Consider the following 14,630-nt stretch of genomic DNA (forward strand, 5'->3'; position numbering starts at 1 on the left):
TCGTCCCTCTGAAGTGCCTGCAGAATTGTCTTCCCCACATACACATTCATTCTCTTAGACTCTCGAATTCCACAATGTCTGCCAACGGACCGCGCCCAGGATTTCTGGGCAATTTGTCGCAGGACCAAGAAACCAAGCTGCAGCAGCTCTGGAGGGTTCTGCTCAAGGCCACCGAGCTCCCCGCAGGCGACAGCGCTCCCGCCGCCGGCGCAGAGGACGCCGCCAGCACGACCGAGCCGCCGCAGCGACGGCTCTCGCGAATCAGTCGCACCCAAAGCAACCTTTCCGAGAAGAACAGCCCGACCGCACAGTCCGCATACCAGCAACGGGTCCTGGCAGTTCTGAAGGAGTTTGGCATCCAGAATGCTGAAACCAAGGCCGTCCAAAAGGCTCTCTCCGCGATCACGCCCACGGAGCTGCGACAGGGAGTGCTTAATCTACTCAAGCATGACCACCCAGATTCGATGCTACTTCGCTTTCTTCGGGCTCGGAAATGGGACATCTCAAAGTCATTTGTCATGATGATGGATGCAACTGTGTGGCGCGTCAAGGAGATGCACGTCGACGATGATGTGATGGCCAAGGGTGAACTCCACGCTCTCAAGCAGACCGAAAACACGTCCAATCCCAGTGAGAAGAAGGCAGGCACCGACTTTCTTTCCCAGATGCGCATGGGCAAGGCCTACGTGCATGGTACCGATAAACTCGGCCGACCGATCGTTGTGATCAGAGTTCGTCTGCACAAGCCCGGTGCGCAGTCCGAGGAAGCCCTCGAGCGCTATATTGTCCATGTCATCGAATCCGTGCGACTGACATTGTCCCCTCCGGTCGAGACCGCGGTATGTACCCTCCATCGAGCGAGACCATGCCTCGTACAGAAATCGCTGACAGTGAAACAGTGCGTTCTCTTCGACATGACTGGGTTCGGCTTGGGGAACATGGTATGTTCTTAACCTCAAGAGGTGCTTGGGAGTGAACTGTCTTGGCTCACGGCTTGTTACTAGGAATACCCACCAGTGAAATTCATTCTGAAGTGCTTTGAGGCCAACTACCCTGAATCTCTGGGAATCATGCTCATCCACAACGCACCGTGGATCTTCTCAGGTAAGCATCCGGAGCTACCCTTGGCCATATGATTCTGTCTAATGACTTGGGAAATTTCAAGGTATCTGGAAAATTATTCGAGGATGGATGGATCCCGACATCGCGGCGAAGGTCGATTTCACGAACAATGTGAACGATCTGGCCAAGCACATTGAACGAGATCACATTGTCAAGGAAGTTGGCGGCAACGAAGATTGGGAATACAAATATATCGAGCCCAGTCCGGAGGAAAACGAGAAGATGAACGATACTACCACTCGTGATGCGCTGATATCCGAACGGCAACAGATTGGAGAAGAATTCCTTACCGCAACTTCCACATGGGTAGAGGCCGCCAAATCCAAGAATTCTGACGAGGTTAAGAACGCTGCGAGCCAGAGAGCTTTCCTAGCGGAGCGGCTACGCGTCAACCACTGGAAGTTGGATCCCTACACTCGAGCTCGCCTCTGCTTGGACCGCGAGGGCGTCATTCAAGAGGGTGGAAAGATTGACTACTACCCCAAGGGAGACGACAAAGAGGCCAACGGAGAGGCCGGTGTAGAGAGCAAAACCTTGGAGGTGCAACATCTAGAAAGCCTCAATGGGAATGCGACGGAGGCCCCTGCTTCTTAGATATTGTTCACACTGGAGCTGTGTTTCCCTCTGTGTTAGAAGTTATTGACTGTTCGTACTATTCAATTACATATACCACCTTTGTCGAGTTACTTTTCCAGCTAGAGTGATCGTGTCTAGCAAAACTTTCCAGGGCCTAGATCAATAAGGTACAAATACCGGAATTTGAACGTGGTCCCGAATTTACTCTTGTCATCGGGAGAACTCGAATGAGTGGATATGAGCTGAGATTCATAGTCGATCTCCCAGGCTAATGACGTCGTCCTTCTTCCAAACGAGACTATCAATCACAGTCACAAGGCCCTTTACCTGTTCGGACGCAAAAATCATCATGAGGTTCCTCTGATCGACTAAGGGCTTCACCACAAATTGTTTCTCTCTAACATAATCTGCACCTACTACCATGGAGGCTCCGACGGTTGTCGCAAAGGTTGGAATCAAGTAAAACGATATGCATGGAAATCGCATTAAATAAATAGGTTGGTTTAGCGTTTCTTAAAGATGAAGAAACTTGATATAAAATCCTTACGCCGGACATTTCGGCAAGCATAGGTCTTTCCCAACTATACAGACCCCTCATCTAGCGCAGATCTATCCCGCCCCCCACATTTTTTCGTGAAATGACTGGCTCAATGGATAGATATAGATATAATTTGACTGCACTGAATGCTATTGAAGAGTGGCATCATTATACATCATTATATATCATTGTACAGGTCAGCCTTCTTCGAAAAGCCAGTGGATGGAAATTGCGGGATAGATTTCCACGAAAGAATCAAAAATAGGTTTCCAGCTCTTCAGATGTAGTTAAGTCAAAGGAATAATATTCACAGTTCAAAAAAAGGTGCAGCACCCAGGGCTGCAACGGGCAGAAATATATCAAGAAAGCCATCTTTCCTGAGCAACGCCACTTTTTCATTGCCCAAGACAACTACCCCTCACTATTAATGTTTCGAAACATTGCGTAGCTCTAAGTCATCCTGACCCTGGTCACTGCAGCTAGAAAAGCTTCTTAGACGTTGCTTCCCACGCGTTGGGTATATGTTGCGGTTGTCATGTTTTCCGCCGTGTCGTGCCGACGGTCGGTTGGAACGAAATGGGTGAAGGAATAAGTTGTTGCACAGTCTCCGGACTGCAGTTTGAGATGTGATGATATATACAATCCCGTTCCAGAAGGCCTGTAAAGGGAAGACAAACGAAGCAACATAGTTCAATGGAAAGTTAAAAACATTAGGTAGAACAAGGGCATAGACGCGATTGACGCTGGTTGGCACCTTGAGAGAAAAGTTAATACACCAAGCTTCCTTCGTTCAAAGGCAGGCATTACTTACCCAAGTGATGAGAAGGACTAGGAAGAATAGGAAAGCAACACGAGCGTAAATCCATGCTTCCTGGTTTTGCGCACGCTCGGCTGCCTGCCGTGTGATCTCGCGCAATCGAAGCGCTTCAGGGAGGTGGTGAGCATTTTGTGCAGGCCTCGTTGGCTCCGCCTCTACTTGCACAGCATACACATCTTGTTCGGCGGCAATAGTGTCCGAAATTCCCTGAGGGCCGGCATCGTCCACAATCGGGCGCTCTTCGTGCGTAATCTTGACTTCTGTCGTGATATTGGCGAATGGATTTTCGTTGAGGGGATTCAGGTAACCGTCAAGGTGTTCTCGCTGATCATAAATAACTTTGATCGTCATTCCATAAATAACAAATGCCAGCGCAATGGCAACCCTATTTTACATTAGCACAACAATCTCTCACGTCATTGACATGTAGCACTCACCAGACAATACCGTAAAGGAAGACCACACGCATAAAGTCCCATTCGGTGGTAATCCAGCACCAAATGATAGCTGAACCATACATGCGTCCCCGACTCGGTGTATTAATGAAGAGGAAAGTCAGGGCAGGGATAAACGATAGGCCATAACTGAGAAGAAGATAGAAGATGTCCAGTGATCGAAGTCGTTCAACTGTATAGTCGCGGAAGAAAATCAGATAGACATTGATTGCCATGAAAAGCGCCCAGTAGCAGTCAACACCAAGGAACATCTGAACTAAAAATGCTTGGAATTGACAAACGGCTGTATCGGGCCCTGAATCGGGACCGGCTTCGGATATAATGGCTGCAATATTCGAACCCAGGTTGCCAAAACTGGCGAAGAAGATCAATCTGTTGATTGGTTTGTCGAAACCTGGTGCAAACAAATAGGTCGCCATAACAAAAAGGATACATGCCACTGATGCACAGGAGTTGACTCTTTCGGTCAATACCAGGGCATGGAGCTGCCATGGTGTAAGCTTGTCCGACATTGTGTCGGTATTGGATTGGGGATGTCCTGTTAAAGCTGTTGGATGGAGGATACATTAGAGCACGTTTCAAAAGAAACACGAGAGTAATACAAAGGCATCTTACCGTCTGGGACAGATTAGTCGTTAAGATTACGACCACATTAGACACGACACAGGTATATGTGGTGAGAGGGAGTTGGTTATGTCTCCGTCAGAAGTTGAAAGAGCGAAAATGTCAGACCATGGGTCAATCACTGACACGGACAAAAACTGTCTCAAATGTTACAATCTGGGGCTATCCGCGGTGAATATAGGCACTGCTCCACTGACAAGATTTCAGCACTCTGTCAAATCCCTAAGACGGGCTGATTCCGTAAAGGATTTCAAAAGGATTTAGTGTCTTTGAGGAATCAATGGTATCACACAGCTATCTTGATGATCAGTTCTGTATTCAGCAACAGTGTTCTCTCAAAATATGTATGGTAAAAGGCTAGCCCCATTATTATTATTGTTTAGCTTTTGCACTGCGAAGGAAAAACCTATTGTCGCTGCTAACAATACTGGCCTCGAAGCAATAACCAGCCGGTTTCCACTAGATGATAGTGATCCTCGGTTTTGCAGGAATCATCCTACAGGAATAGCGCCACACCAACGATCCTTGATTTGTTCTCGAATGGGCCCAGTCGGTCATGGTGTCAAAGTAGCGTGGGGCGGAATCGCGCAAGGACCGCCGACGGCCCGTGGGGGCTAAGAAGATATTACACTCCATAGCCGATCCCCTCCATAAGCAACGGTCGGCATCGGTATGTATATAGGCTCTCATTAGGTCAGTGGCGTTTGAGACTTTCCTTTTATGGTGCTTATTGTTGACCAGGCTTTGGATGTCCTTGGAAACAACGTTTTCGTGCTCATGACCTCCAGATGCATCTTTCCGTTTTCCCTAACGGAGGAATTAATGTGGCCTATCACACATTATGCCTAGACGGTCGATAAAACAAAAGTCCTTGTAGAAGACAATACTAGACAAAGGATTCGACGGGTGGCCTATCGCCTACACATCATGCTTAAATAATTGGAATGTGCAGGTGGACGTGACATTACTTCTCTGTCCCCGCTGGAGATGATCCCCCATTGGAACTAGCACAGATCCTTCAGGCCCCTCCCGGCGAAACAACGAGACAGGAGAGAAAATCGCTATTTTATTTCCGCAGCTCCTTCTCAACAGCCGTTGAACGACTTTAAGGGGTTTTGGCTTGTGGTTAGTAGCAGATACAGCAGGAGCCGAAAGGAACATGTCTTAGTTAATTCTTGTTTATTGTCACACTGAGTTGGTCTCAATCTTACGCATGTGCATGTGCATGTGGCAGCACAATCCAAGTCACTTCCGTTGAATATTTAATAGCCTATTTCGTAGATTCTCCGCAGTCTTGTCACATATTTGAGTCTAGACAGGAGCTCGACTACTACGTATATCAATCATTATTGACTGCAATAACTACCAGGGCAGCCTTGGATTTGCTTTAGAAAATCAGGCACTCGAAGGCCTCAAATACCAGGCATACAAAACAACAATAGTTATTCGAATTCAGCCCTTTGAGTGTGAAAAAGAGTTGAGCATCGAGTTTTCCTGACAGCCACCAGAGGCTTGATCTGAACGACTAGCGGGTTTCTTTGTTTGAGGTGGAGGTTTTGTGTGGGATTTGATTGGCACGGAGACAGACAACGGCTGCCAATCCCATGAACGTCACAAACAATCATCTCGTCGAAGATATGGAATTATAACAGTAAATTGATATCTTTTTTCAGCACAGACGTGCTGTGCGTGTCCAGTAACTAGTAAGTACTGTACTTCGCCTCCACCAAATGCAGATAATGTCGGGCATAGAAGGCGTCAGCTAATCCAAGCACACCGAAGTACGTACCTTATCCTTATTAGTTCAAATGGGGCGGATTTGAAAGAGTGGGGGTTCCCACAATGGAATGGGGCACAGTCGAGCCCATCCACCCTTTCCGGTCCCTGCAACTGTTTCACTAGACGTTTCTATATAGTAGTCAGTGAGATGTCTTCAATATGTTGAGCCATGGAATGTTAATAGCATCGTTTGTTTTTGTTAGGCGGGTTTTCATCAGGTGGAAACAATCAGCCATTATTGGGTTACGGGGGAAATCTGCCAAGGAAGGTCATCAAGTTGTTGGTGTCTATCAGTCTAATCAGGTTCAAGGAGCTAGAATGGAAGGGAAATCAAGCTTATTCCTTCTGTTGTGTAATTTGGAAATCACAGGAACACTAGTAGTCCCGAAAAACAAGCGCGTTGTTCCCGTGTCGATGTGAAAACGTATAAACCGCTAATTAATGTATTATTTCATGTCACAGTTAATCAATACATCCACATCCCGGGCACGAGGATACGGCACCTACGTAGTTCTCATTCTGGACTACCAATAGGCGTCCTCAACCTCTGTTTAAGTGAGGTTACCCGTCGGACCCCCGTGCATCTCTAGGGGGCCAAACCCAGCTGATCCTTCAAAACTCTCAGGAGGTTGGCATTGGCACTGCTGGTTGGTCATAGCCACACGCCACGTGGTAACTAAGAAAATTTGTCTCATTTACCCGTTGAAATCCCATTCGATGCTTGGCCGGCACTCTCGGAACATCCTACCACATTCGAATACTAGTTGCCGGTTGCCAAGGCTTCTTTCTTGAGGGTAACTCATCAAACAAATGGCCTAACTAATGTACGCTAGGCGTGTTGCAATCCCAATGTATAAATCATTGTTTTTTGATGCTCGTGGTTGTAGGCCCGGCAATTCGCAAATTTGTTGGTTCAAAGACATCATATCTGCTTGTGAGGGAACAGTCACATTTGTGGGCCTGAGGTCTTGCGGCATCACTATTAAAATAAGTTGCTTGGTACGCTGTTCAGCCAAGACATATCCTGGAAGTCAGGAAACTCAAAACTCTCTAGTATAGCCGCATTCATGCCCTCCCCAAAGGATATCTCGTTCAGTCCACCGGGGACGTTGGTAATAGATTCACCGCGTGCGCTAGAATCGGCAGGCAGGCCTTCTGATACCACCCGTTCGTATAAAATCTCGAGTGCCGCCACGCAGCGCCGTGCTGATGTGCTATAACTTTGGTATTTCCTTAGAATCTCAAGAGCGCAGTTCCAGGATCTAGTGACAGTGGCCTCAGTGACTTCTTCCAAGATGGCAGGGCATAAACGACCCGCGATCAAAACCGTCGCTGCGGTATAGACGTCTAGTCGAGTCAGTGGTCTAGATCCCGTATAAATTTCGTAGTGCTTACAGAGTATGTTGTACCACCATGCTGGCAAAGGCCCACCAGTGCCATCGGCAGGAATGTTGCTATAGATAAGTTCGATGGATTCTTGGGCTACTTTGACGCATATAATCGAACATTGTAATGCCACTCGTTGAGGAAGCAAATCATTCACGGATATGAGTGGATCTGTAGTTGTGTTATCGCGCACCGCGCAATATTTCGAAAGGGTCGGTCGAAACAGTAGCATTCGCACATGCAGGAACCTGTGGTAAAACTGTCAACAAGAGACTGGATATGGACAGGATACTTGCATCCTTACCTTGCTCTCAAAACAATACTTTGGCGACAGAAAATCGGATTCCTGGTCACCAACGGAGATGCTCCCCGTAAATGCGGCGGGAGGCTAAGGGTCCATCGAGTGAGAGACCGGTCGAGATCGAAGATAGTACGCTCTCCCTCATGGCTAGCGTGGCTGAAAAAGAAATCGTGAATTCCTTCTGCGCCTTCGTCCGGGAACGGTTTGTAGAGACTGAGCAGAACATCATTCATGATTTCATACAGCTCCAAGGACTTCGCGTAGAAGGTCATCATTGAGGGCCGATCTGCAGGCTGGGCAGATTCAGTATCTGATGATGCTAGTATATATTCTTCGTCCACGGCCGCTGGCAAGGGAACTGCTTCGCTTGACGCTTTTGAGATCATCGCAGGGCGGCCGAATGTCATCGATATAACCCTGGTAATGAAAGACTGATGAGAATGCATGTCATAAACTCTTCCGTGTAGTACATACCGATCCATCAGGACACAACCATGCCATATCTTGCGTGCTAGCTGTTGCTCTTGAAAACCTGGAAGACAGGCAATAGTTTGAGGCAGATGTAGCCCCAGACTTTGTGCGTTGCGGATTGCTAGCCCTGTCACAATCCAGCACTGATGTGCCGAGTCAGTGCTCTGCAGATACTGAGCCATCAAAAGAAGACATTGAATAAGTCCCGCAGATCCCGTGTTCCATAAGTTGAATTGGAAAAGGTCCTTGGCACGAGAGAAAAACGAATGTGCGGAGACCTCTCGATCTTCTGGTCGAATGAAGTCCGCCAGTTGACTAGCTAGAGCAAAGATCACGTTGAATGTGCACATCAGCATGTTCTCGTCATATCCAAGACTATCCCCTGTCCAGATCTTCGTATATTCGTCTCTCATTTGAGCGCTGTCGACAAACGGATACAGCGGGAAGACGTTGTTCCAATACACTTCCATCAAGCTGTCGGCAGTCTTCCGAGGCGGAAGAACATAGTCTGGCGCTTGTGGCGGCCGTTTCTCACTGCGAGCTGACATCAAATTGGCAGGGAGAGCGATATCTCGCGCGGGAGTCCGCTGCTGTGGGGAGGCAATTCTTTTGTCGACTGCTGTTTTGATTTGTCGCATGAATCCCGCTGCACTGGAGCTGCCAAAGAAGCCATGGAAGGCTCGCTCTTCCTCGACTGCTCCCATCATCGCATTAACTCCATTACCCCGGGCGCTGGAAGAAGGGATATCGCCGCGCGATGACGGAGGAGCGTGTATACGGATGCCTTGCCCATGTTCACCTCCAGGAGTATCCGAATAGATACTATCTGCGGGTGGAGCTGGCTGCACTGTGCTTATAGCTGGATGCCGATCGACTGGTGTAGGCAGAGATGGAGTATGCAAGGCCAGATGAGGAGATACTGGATCAAAGGGAAGGATTGATCGCTGTGGATAGTCAGCCTGTTGTACAATTCCAGCAGCGTCGGGGAAGGCACGAACTGAGGTGTTGCCTGATGTTAGACCCCTTTCGGGGCTATGAGAGGCGGTTCCTCCGGTCTTGCTTGATCCGGGACTCTCGAGGATCTTGAGTCGATTTTCCAGACTGGCAATGTATCTATCGGCCGGTCGGCCAAGTCAGTTGGACAGCTCAAATTCCCAGAATTGCGCGACCGACGTCTGTACAGCTCGCTTCTTCTCCTGCTCGCCAGTATACACACACTGCACTTGGCGGCCAGTCCTTTTAGCGCACGGCCCACATACTGATCGCGCGTCAAGTCAGCCCCGGGTCTAATTCCGCCCACTTTGGATCCTACCGGGTTGCACCCCGTCGCAGCGCACTTTCCTGGTGCGACAGTCGTCACAAGCGATCGCGATTTTGCGCCGCTTTGCAGGGCGATTAAGCTCCTGAGCCTCGTGACCCATCGTCGCAACAAGACCGTTTTTCTGAGAAAAGTGAGTGGCAAAGGAAAGAACGACTCTTCGGAACGGGATCCCGGGGAATAACCAAGCCAAGGCCCGTCAACTGCCGACTTGAGACGCCGTCCCGGTCATCAGATAACCATTTGAGCCAATTAGCATCTGGGGATCTTGATAATTTTCTGACGATGCGACTCCGTCGATTCCAGGTCTACATACTATCGCACTAACGTAATATTACAACTTGGGCATGCGGTAATAAGTAGGCACGGAAAATAAGGTTGAAGAATGCCAATTGAATACACGGGCACACTGCAAATATGTTCTGTTGATGTTGAAGGTTACATATTTATCTGCCCCACGTTTGCCTGCGATACTTCTAGTTTTAATTAGCCTGCAGTGCATTTGAGTTTCCGTCGCTTAAGGATGGCAAATGTGACAGAAAGAGGGCGAAGTTTTTGTATCCAGCAGCCAGATTGGAGCAGATGGTCGTCGGCCCTCATGTAATAGTTCCAGTCGGGCAAGCTCTTCGGTAGCTTGCCCGACACGCGGCAATGTCCCTCGACATGGGTTGGAGAGAACATCTTGTTTATACTCTATTGTAGACTCCTCTAACTTTTTCCCGTTTCATATATCACGCCCTTCTCAGCTGTGAGTTTAACGAGAGTGAATTTCCCAAGGTCCCGGACCAGAACCCGAATGGGACGGGTGGCCAACCGACGGTGACCAACAGCCTCGGGTTATGAAATCGGGACTGCAGAAACAGAGATCGGCGCTATTAAGTGCGGAATTAATTCGTCTTCGCCCAGAAGATGTGGCTCCAGGTCGGCTGGTGCTCCAATGATGCGATGTCAGTTGTGGATTTGCGTAGACATCACTCCGTCGGATCAGATCCCATACCCCGTTGGACCCCTTCGTCGATTGCCCCATGGGGTGCCCAGGCCCACAGTGCCAATTATTTCGTCTAGATATAACCTGAAGTGAGCCCGGCTTCGTCTTGATTCCAAGATGAATGCTACTGCGCCTTGTTTAACCAACTTGAGACCGTGGACGCCGCTTTCTCTTCCTCTTTCTCTTCTTTTCCGGATCCTTGTTTCTATTTTATAACCGGCTACACCTGTCTACGATATGACTGCACATGCCCAGAGACAATCAGAAAGCTGGGGGCGGGCTAGCCACATGCCCGACGTGAAGAGCACCAGCTCGGAGACGTCGGTTCATCTCGAGCATGTTGTGCCAACGCCACCCAGGCCGGATGAATCGGACGAAGAGACATGGGCCACAAGTTCTCCTCGCGACCCACGAAACTGGCCTCAATGGAAGAAAAATGCGCAGATTTTGATGGTCGCGTTCCACTCCATGGCGGGCACGTTCATGGCAGCTGGTATCATCCCGGCTTACGAAGAATTTGCCGAGCGATATGATGTTACCGTGCCAGCTGCTAGCTACTTGACTTCATTTCAGGTACGCGGCGCTTTATTTCCCAACCGCCCTGATTCTTCCCAAGTTTACTGATTGCCCATTGCTTCTTCATAGATTCTCCTTCTAGGCTTATCACCATTGGTTTGGAACCCGGTCACTGCAGTTTATGGCCGGTATAATGTCAGTCTGCTCTCCGTTTTCGGGAGTATGGTGTGCAATATTGGTGGAGCTCGTGCTACCACTTATGGAGGGCAAATGGCCACCAGAGTTCTTACAGCTTTCCTTATATCACCTTCGATCGGAAACGGCAGTGGTGTGGTGACAGAGCTGTGTGAGCCTGAAAAACGTGCCCAGAAATTAGGCTGGTGGACTCTGATGACCACAATCGGAACTCCTGCTGGTCCTTTCTTCATGGGATTTGTGACCAAACACATCGGTGTCCAATGGATTTTTTGGATCTTTGCCATCATCAACTTCGTCCAATTTCTCTTCTACCTAGCTTTTGGCGACGAGACTATCTACAACCCGGAGAACGAGCCCCAGGCCAACGGTGTTTTTGGAAAACTGACTCCTCGCCGGATCAGTTCTCGCCCACTCCGGATTCGAGACTTCTTGTCTCCCTTTTCCTTGGCTCAATACCCTCGAGTGCTGATCGCGGCATGCGCTCACGCCATTACGTTTTGCTACGGCAATATTGCCCTCATTGTCGAGATGCCTATTGCCTTCGGCGACAAGTTTCATTTTGATGCGCAGCAGATTGGTTTGCAGTTTATTGCAATCATTATCGGTTGTGTGCTAGGAGAGCAAGTTAGCGGGCCCATGTCCGACTGGCTTTTGAAACGTATTCGACAGACCAGGGGGCAATCATGCCCCGCTGACCGCTTGTGGTTGTCCTATATTGCATTTGCTACTATCATTGCCGGTCTATTAACCTGGGGCTTTCAGTTGCAGCACGCTACTACCTGGAACGTCACCCCATGCGTCGGTGCTGCCATTGCCAGCTTTGGCAATCAGATGCAGACCACAATTCTTACAACTTTTGCAGTCGAGAGTAAAAAGGAAAGATCTGCTGAGGTTGGTGTTTTTGTCAACGTTTGTCGGCAGCTTTATGGATTCGTGAGTGCTCCGTATATCTTGTTTCATTGAGGATACTAACTAAAGGCCCATTAGCTTGGCCCTTTTTATTTTCCTGACATGTTCACGGCATTGGGACTAGGAGGAGCCGCCGGTGTGATGTGTGCCATTGTTGCAGGATGCTCTCTCTGCTCAACCATCGCCGTGCATTGTGTGGCAACCCGTGCTGGCCACCGTCGCTGAGTGATTCCGTGGAGAATTCAGAAGGGCCTCTCTATGGCCGTATGGACACAATCCAGGGGCCAACTGTAGATAACATATGTGGTCCATTTTGCTGTAATCAGATAAACTGTCACTAGATATATGATTTCTCATCATATCATATCTATTTTCTCACCGAAGCATGCTCGGAGCATTGAAAACCATAACCCGCATGCGTAAACGAGGATATCTTGCAAAGACTTTTACTAGTATTCCAATTTACTGCGCGGGCCATTGAAGATAACAGTCCCTATGGTTCCCATGGTCCAACAGCTCGTTTACCTGTTAGCAACTCGGGTTCGCCATCTCCTCGGACGAGAAGTATGTCTTCATGTCGCACTCCAAATTTATCGACCAAGTACACGCCAGGTTCCGATGTAAATGTCATGCCTGTTTTGAGGAGAGTTTCCACGTTCCCTTTGTGCAAATAAGGACTCTCATGTGCTGTACAAGGCAGGCGTTAGACCGTAACTGATTAATGCCAAGATATTACGCAAATAGTATTACGCACCTTTGATCCCAATGCCATGGCCCACACGATGTGTGAAGGTTCCCTCGTAACCGGCAGTGTTGATAACTTCTCGAGCAGCAATATCGACGCTGGCCGCAGTGTAGTTTTCCCGCATTTGATCAATCGATCGTGTTTGAGCTTCAAACACGACATCCCACACCTGACTTCTAATTAGACCCCAGAGCAGTTCACGACCAATACGAAACTTACCTTGAGCTTCTCTTCCATCCGAGGAGACAGCTGCTTCCCCGGAGCCGGTTTTTCTAGGAATGGAGGGAAGAAGGTGCGGCAAATGTCGGACGAGTAGCCATAGAGATGTGCCCTATTGTGGCATGAGCTTCAAGGGCGGTGGGATATCTAGGGAAGTAGAACATACCCCACATCAATGAGTACAAATGTCTCTGGCTCCAGCACTTTGGAGCCATTGGTACCTCCGTGGGGATTAGATGCGTTTTCGTCTGTGCTATGTTAGCTTGGCAACCAAAACTTCCCTGATTTTGAGTTTAGACAGACCAAAAAGAACTATGTCGAAGAAGGGTTCCATGCCCGCAGCCCGCAGGGCATTGTTGAGGGCTTCGGCAATATCGCTCTCCGTCAAGCCTGGATACAAGCCTGTGATCACTATGAGCAGCTGCCTCCACCAACAGGAATGGATGACCACACATTTCCTTACTTGCCGTACTGCTTCAACGGTTCCCGTGTTGACGGCGCGAAGAATCTCAACTTCCTTCTCAGACTTGCTCTGTCGCACTTGTTCGACGCGACCTTGCAGTCCAATGACATCAAATCCGGCGGTAGCCAGGCCGCGCTGGATGAAATCACGCATTTCTTCGTCGACCATCAATCGCGGGACTCGATCTAAATCACCAAACACGCCTGATTGCTGTAATGTGGTGTACGGATTCCAATGCTCTTCCCATGGGACAATACGGATGGGGTTGGCAAAGGGCATTCCTAGCAGTCGCGCGCGCTCTGCCTCGAATGACGGGCACAAAAAGGTGGTATTGGCCGTGATATTGCCCGACTCTTCATCTTGGTGAGGGCGCACAACCATCAGGAATGGCCGTTCTTCGGGCTGGGTTACAATGTCAGTCATAGACTCTAGCTGCTCAATCCCGCTGAGACAACATACCTCCCACACTTCCCACTCCGGCTGGCTCACATTGCCATAGTATTTGAATGTATAGCCCGGCTCTATCACAAAGGCATCAGCCCCCTCGGCTACCAGCGCATTGGCTAGGCGGTCTCTGCGTTCTTCAAAGTCCAGGAGAGTGATGGGTAATGCATTTTCAAGGAAAGGAAGGCCTGTATTGAGCAGATTATCGATCGCACATTTCTGAAAATCTGCCACAGCCAAGCCGTTGGGTACGGACTCCAGTCCTCCGAAACTATTATTTCCCACAATTCTGTAGTGATAGCCAGCGAGCAGTAAGCCCCCGGTCGCGGCAATGCTTGCCAGGCGCGCAAAGGAGAAGGGCTTATTGCGCGGGGTCGAGAGGAGTGCCTCCACGTCGTGCACGTTCTGCCTGAATCCTTTCATGGTTGCTGTTGAGAACAATGGAGGAGCGATTAGCTATCACTTCGGCGGGAACGACAGTATCTTATCATCGCAGCGCCTCCCCCTACCTATTTCGGCCACGTTAACCGTGATTAGGGTCCCACTTAAGACCCGTCCGGCGCGATTTAGCTGCCCGCGATGTTTTTCGGCCCACCCCCGCCTTAGACTTGATTGGCCCGATCTGCCTCGACCTGTTCTGGCGAAACCCTATGCCCGCACGGAATCCCGTTGTTTGACACGACTCCGCCCGACTGCGGTATATAATGGCCGGGGATCTGCCGAATAATATTCTGCTTTGCACCATCTTTCCCACTATCCAT

At 49.2% G+C, this 14,630-nt stretch overlaps 5 protein-coding genes across 5 annotated transcripts; 2 read left to right on the forward strand and 3 right to left on the reverse strand.

The window, feature by feature from the left end:
- Positions 1 to 74: 74 nt before the first annotated feature.
- On the forward strand, positions 75 to 1,716 carry N7510_001629 (CRAL-TRIO domain-containing protein; the record flags this gene model as incomplete). The annotated part of the gene is made up of 4 exons (XM_056973556.1): positions 75 to 839; positions 900 to 941; positions 1,005 to 1,104; positions 1,166 to 1,716. 4 exons carry the CDS (start codon positions 75 to 77, stop codon positions 1,714 to 1,716), a joined length of 1,458 nt encoding a protein of 485 aa, XP_056838673.1.
- Positions 1,717 to 2,660: 944 nt separating this feature from the next.
- Positions 2,661 to 4,020, reverse strand: N7510_001630 (G protein coupled receptor family protein; the record flags this gene model as incomplete). The annotated part of the gene is made up of 3 exons (XM_056973557.1): positions 2,661 to 2,990; positions 3,048 to 3,438; positions 3,491 to 4,020. 3 exons carry the CDS (start codon positions 4,018 to 4,020, stop codon positions 2,661 to 2,663), a joined length of 1,251 nt encoding a protein of 416 aa, XP_056838674.1.
- A 2,873-nt stretch (positions 4,021 to 6,893) lies between these two features.
- N7510_001631 (transcription factor domain-containing protein) lies at positions 6,894 to 9,490 on the reverse strand (the record flags this gene model as incomplete). The annotated part of the gene is made up of 6 exons (XM_056973558.1): positions 6,894 to 7,258; positions 7,307 to 7,545; positions 7,602 to 8,015; positions 8,073 to 9,182; positions 9,243 to 9,327; positions 9,382 to 9,490. The coding sequence occupies 6 exons, from the start codon at positions 9,488 to 9,490 to the stop codon at positions 6,894 to 6,896; spliced, it is 2,322 nt and encodes a 773-aa protein (XP_056838675.1).
- A 1,173-nt stretch (positions 9,491 to 10,663) lies between these two features.
- Positions 10,664 to 12,223, forward strand: N7510_001632 (uncharacterized protein; the record flags this gene model as incomplete). Its single annotated transcript, XM_056973559.1, has 3 exons — positions 10,664 to 10,948; positions 11,021 to 12,022; positions 12,077 to 12,223. The coding sequence occupies 3 exons, from the start codon at positions 10,664 to 10,666 to the stop codon at positions 12,221 to 12,223; spliced, it is 1,434 nt and encodes a 477-aa protein (XP_056838676.1).
- A 268-nt stretch (positions 12,224 to 12,491) lies between these two features.
- Positions 12,492 to 14,292, reverse strand: N7510_001633 (uncharacterized protein; the record flags this gene model as incomplete). Its single annotated transcript, XM_056973560.1, has 6 exons — positions 12,492 to 12,685; positions 12,753 to 12,912; positions 12,963 to 13,074; positions 13,129 to 13,210; positions 13,266 to 13,827; positions 13,885 to 14,292. The coding sequence occupies 6 exons, from the start codon at positions 14,290 to 14,292 to the stop codon at positions 12,492 to 12,494; spliced, it is 1,518 nt and encodes a 505-aa protein (XP_056838677.1).
- Between the last annotated feature and the right edge of the window lie 338 nt (positions 14,293 to 14,630).

The sequence above is a fragment of the Penicillium lagena genome, assembly GCF_028827675.1.
Source record: "Penicillium lagena strain IBT 129212 chromosome Unknown utg000001l_segment0_segment0, whole genome shotgun sequence".
NCBI lineage: Eukaryota > Fungi > Ascomycota > Eurotiomycetes > Eurotiales > Aspergillaceae > Penicillium > Penicillium lagena.